This window comes from Aricia agestis, chromosome 5 (genome assembly GCF_905147365.1).
Source record: "Aricia agestis chromosome 5, ilAriAges1.1, whole genome shotgun sequence".
In the NCBI taxonomy this organism is placed as follows: Eukaryota; Metazoa; Arthropoda; class Insecta; order Lepidoptera; family Lycaenidae; genus Aricia; species Aricia agestis.
The window spans coordinates 11,624,286-11,630,065 of NC_056410.1; the positions used below are offsets into that span (position 1 = coordinate 11,624,286).

Below are 5,780 nucleotides of genomic sequence, written 5' to 3' on the forward strand. Positions count from 1 at the left end.
GAGAATCAATAAAAACTTTCGTTCGGCTGTCAGGATATGTCTGATTATAAAATATCATGAAATAAACTGTGTGCGTGATTCCGCCCGGAAATGATGCAGATGTCACGGTTTTGCTAGTCATTAGGTACCTACACAATATGATCAGACCAGGATCAGACACATCAAACCGTCCGCTTCCACTTCCGCAATTGAAAACAAGCTTAAGTACAATAATTATTATCGTTTTAATTTAAAAATGTATGTAACTAACCCATGCCAGTTATACAGAGTGTAACAAAACTAAGTGTCAAGTGATAATACTTTAAGGTGTGTATGGGTTCCCTGTATAGAGTTCGCTGTAAAAGTTGCAGGGCTGAAGGAGTTACTTTATTTTTCCCCCTTTGTATGGAAAAATAAATGATGCGAAAGGGCATGTTCATACAAATCTAAAAAAAATGCTCTTTTGGCGCTGCTTCTTTCACAGTGAACTCTCTACAAGGAACACACAGGTACTCTAAAGTTTTGTTACACCTTGTATACCGTTGTAGCTTTAATGAATGAAATGAAATGAAAATATTTATTTCTAAGTAGGTTAACGAAGTTAACACTTTTAGAACGTCGAGTCTACATAAGGCCTACCACCGGTTCGGGAACTACCCCGCCGAGAAGAACCGGCGTAAGAAACTCGCACGGGGCCACCTTTTACCAAAAAGGTGGAAAATAACAATAATAGCTTAAGGCGGGGATCAATCTCAATCAAAAACGATAACCTTGCACACAACCAAAGACCAAGCGTATACGCATCGCAATAAGATTCATTTTAGCTTAGCATAAAATTGTGACAACAAGGGCGGATCTTCTCTATTTTTCATGTTTTTTTAAAATATCTTTAGAAATAAATATTAAGAAACAAAATTGTTCGGTTAAAGAAATTTTAATATACATTTACTAACAATTTATTCAAATAAAATGTATAATTATCCTAGTTAATACTTATATTTCGATAAAATAGAGTTTTTTCGGAGGTGAGTTTGTAAATTAATTACAGCCAAAGTATTACGTTTTATTAAAATGTTTACGGTTTAAGGTATTTTGAATATTGTGCTTTATATCTCATATTTTTTAACACTTCGTTATTATATTGGAACTAGGTAAACCGGGAGTCACGGAATAACAAATTGGGTTTTATCCTCGCCTTAAGCTAAATAAAACTAAGTATGTAAAAATGTGGTACTTACTATTAATTATATTATAAAAGCGGCCTATGGTTTGTCAGCTTATTTTTCCCAAGGTATGCTATCATTGAGAAAATCAGTTAAGTACCTACCTTATAATAAGCCTTAGCACACAAACGTTCTTTAACGACTTTTTTAAATTTATTAATTGATTAAGTATTGATAAGCTTACCTATTAGTAGATAGGCTGAATATAGTTACATTATACATAATTAGTAGAAACTATATAATAACAGTATATTTTAACATACTTACTTAAATTTTTCGATGAAATTAACTTTATGGAACTCTCATCAGTGTTCACAACAGTTGCACTCACTATACCAGACAATATGGACCGAGACAATGGATAAAATATTGATAATATGACATCAATACATGATGTAATGTTGTACACAGAGCTGCTGAAGAGAAATATAATTTTATGGTTCCGTGAAGCCGTAATCAAATTTTAGGTACTTACTTATTGCTATATTATAATTTATAATATTTAATGGCAATGAATACCTAGTTGTGAATGGTTGGTAAATGTTTATATTATGTACCTACCTACTTAATTATAATTTTCTCATAAATCTGTACTGAAGTAGGAATACCTACTATTGCAATTTGCAGTACAGTGAGAGTGTACTTACTGTGACTTTTGAGTATACGGTCTACCTCAGTAATCACGTGCGTATAAAATACAGGGTACAATTAAACCTTCCTGCCAAATTTTGACATATTGATCCTTGTTAAAAATAAAAATAAGTACACGTATTTTTTTTTATAGTCACCCAGTACTAAAATGTTGAGAAATAGCTTCCAAAAGTTATCCTAAAAAAACCCTACAATTAATGGACGTGATGTGCTCCCGCGCGCGCGCTTCCCCCCGTGTCACCCCCGCCCATTACCCCGCGCCGCGAGTGACAGTTCTGCAACGATTTTAAATGGGAAAAAATATGTAATTAAAAGAAAAAACTAATACCCAATTTTTATAACTAAATGGACTCTCCTCATGATACCCAAGCCCTGGAAAAAATTGGCAGGAAGGTTTAATTGCACTCTGTATACCTAAATGTTTTAAAGTACTAGTACCTAAGTTAAACATCTGGAATAGAAAAGTGCTAGCACTAGGAATAAAATTTAAAATCATTACTAATTCTATAAATTCGAAAGTGTGTCTTCCTCTTCATGCTTAAATGGCTGATACCATAATTTAGGTGGGTATGGCGATACTTTAAAAGACGGGAAAACGGATAGTTTTTGTTGGGGAAAATGTACGGTCTCCGCGTGACAAACGAATTGCGGGCGTTATCTAGTTTTTATAACTCAAAGGTGACGACTGACTGACTGACATAGTCATCTATCAGCGCCACGAAGCTAAAACAAAGATCAGCGCACAGCACAAACCACTACACGGATCGAGCTAGGCATGCGTAGATGTTATGACGTAGGTATCCGCTAAGAAAGGATTTTGAATTTTGATCAATTCCACCCCAAGCGGATAAAATAGGGGATGAAAGTTTGTATGAAATTTTGTCAACTTTAAACCGATCGGGCTGAGACTTTGATACTTAATTAATAATAATACTTTTTTCATACCTATAACTGTGACGTCACAAGAGCGCTTTAGTGATGGGAATACCCATACGCGCGGAATCGATTCGAAATTCGCTCTTGTGACGTCACAGTAGCTATGAAAAAAGTGACACGCTCGTGTTCATACAAATTGGAGCGACATGGCGCTTCTATCTTGATCTATCTCTGTGGTTTGTACGATCATAGTCGGCCAACTTGAAATTGTAAGTCTGCGGGAACCCTTAAGCACTATACACATTACATTATTCGCAACGGATGCAATGGTCTCAATTTTTGTTACTCGGATTATTATTACAATGATAAATGATCTGCGAAAATAAAGATAATTTTAATATCACGTTATTTAAAACAGGTAGTTGACCTCTATAACAGCAGTAGGAAGTGAGAATGTAGTAAGGACATACAAGGGCAAGGTTAGAGTTGTTACCGCAGTATTCAAGAATCATAATAACTAGGAACCTTTCGTTGTATTTTTTTGGCATATAATATTATGTTTTGAGAGTAAATATCAAATAAGTACTGTACTCAGTAGTATTCTTATTCTACTGTGTCGATTGTTTCTCGTACAATCCATACTTTACTAATATTATAAAACTTGTCTGTCTGTGCGAAAATGTGTCTGTCGGTTACCTCTTCACGCCGCGCCCTAACCACTGAACTAATTTTGCTGAAATTTGGTATGGATATATTTTCAGCCCCGGGAAACGACATAGGATACTTTTATCCAGGAAAAATGTACGGTTCCCGCGTGATAAACGATTTTTGCAACTAGATGATGCTTGCAAGGCGCAACGGACTTGCAAGCATCATCTAGTTTGTAATTTGAAGTAATGGTAAAATCAAATAATCCAATCGCCAATGTAGTCTGATTGGCGGAGAACATGTGATGAAATCTTGTACAGCGGTGTTATGCAAATTATTTTTTGATGGGTAAAATTTGTATTTTTGTTTTCGTCAAAACACTTGACCTGATCAAAAATTCGTAAGACGGAGGCAGGGTACACGAAGTAATCCTCCTCTCTTCTAGCGCGCTTTCCTTTTTACTTCTTCCGACGCGACACTCCCGGGACCCGGAGTGCAACCGACACACTTTCAGCAATTATTCATGAGAGTGCAATGTCAAGTAGCTGACCGTGCATAGGAATGTAAATAATAATATTACAAATGTTACACAAATATTTATTTAGCTTCGTTTGCTACTATGGTAAAACAAGGTAAAATTCAAGTTTATTCATACACAATACACACGTGTGTTATTTTTTCAATGCCAGGCTCGTCTCGGCAAAGTTATTGACTTTTTCGAGCTCGTTTCGATAAGTCGCCGGCTGCCAGATCGAGGCACACCGCACAAACACGAAAATGTTTCGGCGACTCCTGACGCTCGCACTGATCGAGGTCCTGTGCTCCGGAGCTCGGTGCTTCCACATTCGATACATAATCGAAAGTAAAAGAAGTCAATTGGATCCGGAAATATTCCTGAACACCACTGAGATCCTACAGAAATATAACTACCAACCGGAGACGCACTACGTGTACACGGAGGACGGATTCGAGTTGAAATTGTTTCGGGTGCGGAGAAGCGGCCCACCCGTCGTGCTGGTGCACGGCATAGGCGACAGCTCCGACGGCTGGGTCGTAGCGGGCCCCAAATACTCCCTGGCTTTCCTCCTGGCGGACGCCGGCTACGACGTTTGGCTGTTCAACTGCCGAGGCAACAGATACAGCAGGGGCCACACCCGAGATATTCCAAAGGAGGAATACTGGGACTTCAGCTTCGAAGAAATCGGAGCCCTGGACCTTCCCGCGACGGTGGACTACGTGCTGTCCGCGACCCGCAGCCCCAAGTTGACGTACGTCGGCTACTCGCAGGGGTCCACGACGTTCTTGGTCCTGTGCAGCCTCCGACCGGAGTACAATCGTAAAATAGATCAGGCCGTTCTGCTCGCCCCCGTGGCTTGGCTGGTCAATATAAAACACCCGCTCGTGGGTGTCGTTTCCAGGAATATTGACGCGCTGAGCTCGTTTTTTAAGCAGAAAAAGATATACGAGCTGGCCAACAGAGGGGAGCTGAATCAACTGTATCACGCCGAGGTGTGCAACGTATCGTCGCCGCTCAACACGCTGTGTCTCCTGGAAATCAGCCTTATTTTTGGGCTGAACTCCCTCACGGATTTGGTGAGCGACAGACTGCCGATAATCACGACGCACACGGCGGCGGGCTTCTCTACCAAAACCCTCCTCCATTTCGTCCAAGCTGTCAACAGCAAGCGGTTCTGTAGGTTCGATTATGGCGAAGCTCTGAACTTGCGGAGGTATTCCTCGCCGAAACCACCGGATTATGACGTCTCCCGCGTGACTGTTCCCATGACAATGTTCGTGAGTGAATCGGACTGGTTTGCCTCCCCGGAGGACGTGAAAATATTAAGAAACCGCGTAAGAGGTAAAGTGAGGTATATCCCGATAGATAAATCCCTGAAGTTTACTCACTTGGAGTTTATATTTGGATCGCGTATGAATGATATTGTAAACGGACCTGTTTTGGAAATACTTAACACTTTAAGGTAGCAGATATCATTTAATTATAATTGTTTTTAATACTCATATCTTTAGTAGATACCTATGGACTTAGCTATATTTTTATTATTAGTTAAAATTGTATGACAGGTTTGTTTTTTATTAAAGAGTTTTTAAAACAAACATCTATTTAATCGCAAACATACCTGTATCAGTTTCCGTGTTGCTTGCCAGTTAACTACTGTCGCTTATAACAGAATGCTAAAACTTCTTAGTTTTAGTATTCTGTAACCCATTGGTAATGAAAAATAGACATTGTAAAAACATGAATATATAATAAGCATATGAAATTTGGATATTGCGATAATTTATTATGTAACATAATTTGTACATATACTATTATGTTCAGTTACGGTACATTATATCCGCGTTCCATTTGATGTTAAAAACTATCAAAACGCTCAAAATGCC

The 5,780-nt window shown here is 38.6% G+C and overlaps 1 protein-coding gene across 1 annotated transcript; it reads left to right on the forward strand.

Annotated features, from left to right (window-relative positions):
• The first annotated feature begins 4,154 nt into the window (after window positions 1-4,154).
• LOC121727108 (lipase 1-like) lies at window positions 4,155-5,360 on the forward strand. The gene has a single exon (XM_042114787.1). It carries the CDS (start codon window positions 4,155-4,157, stop codon window positions 5,358-5,360), a length of 1,206 nt encoding a protein of 401 aa, XP_041970721.1.
• Window positions 5,361-5,780: the final 420 nt, after the last annotated feature.

Excerpts from the sequence above, each read along its gene's own strand:
- LOC121727108 (XM_042114787.1), top strand. The coding sequence starts at position 4,155 with ATGTTTCGGCGACTCCTGACGCTCGCACTGATCGAGGTCCTGTGCTCC.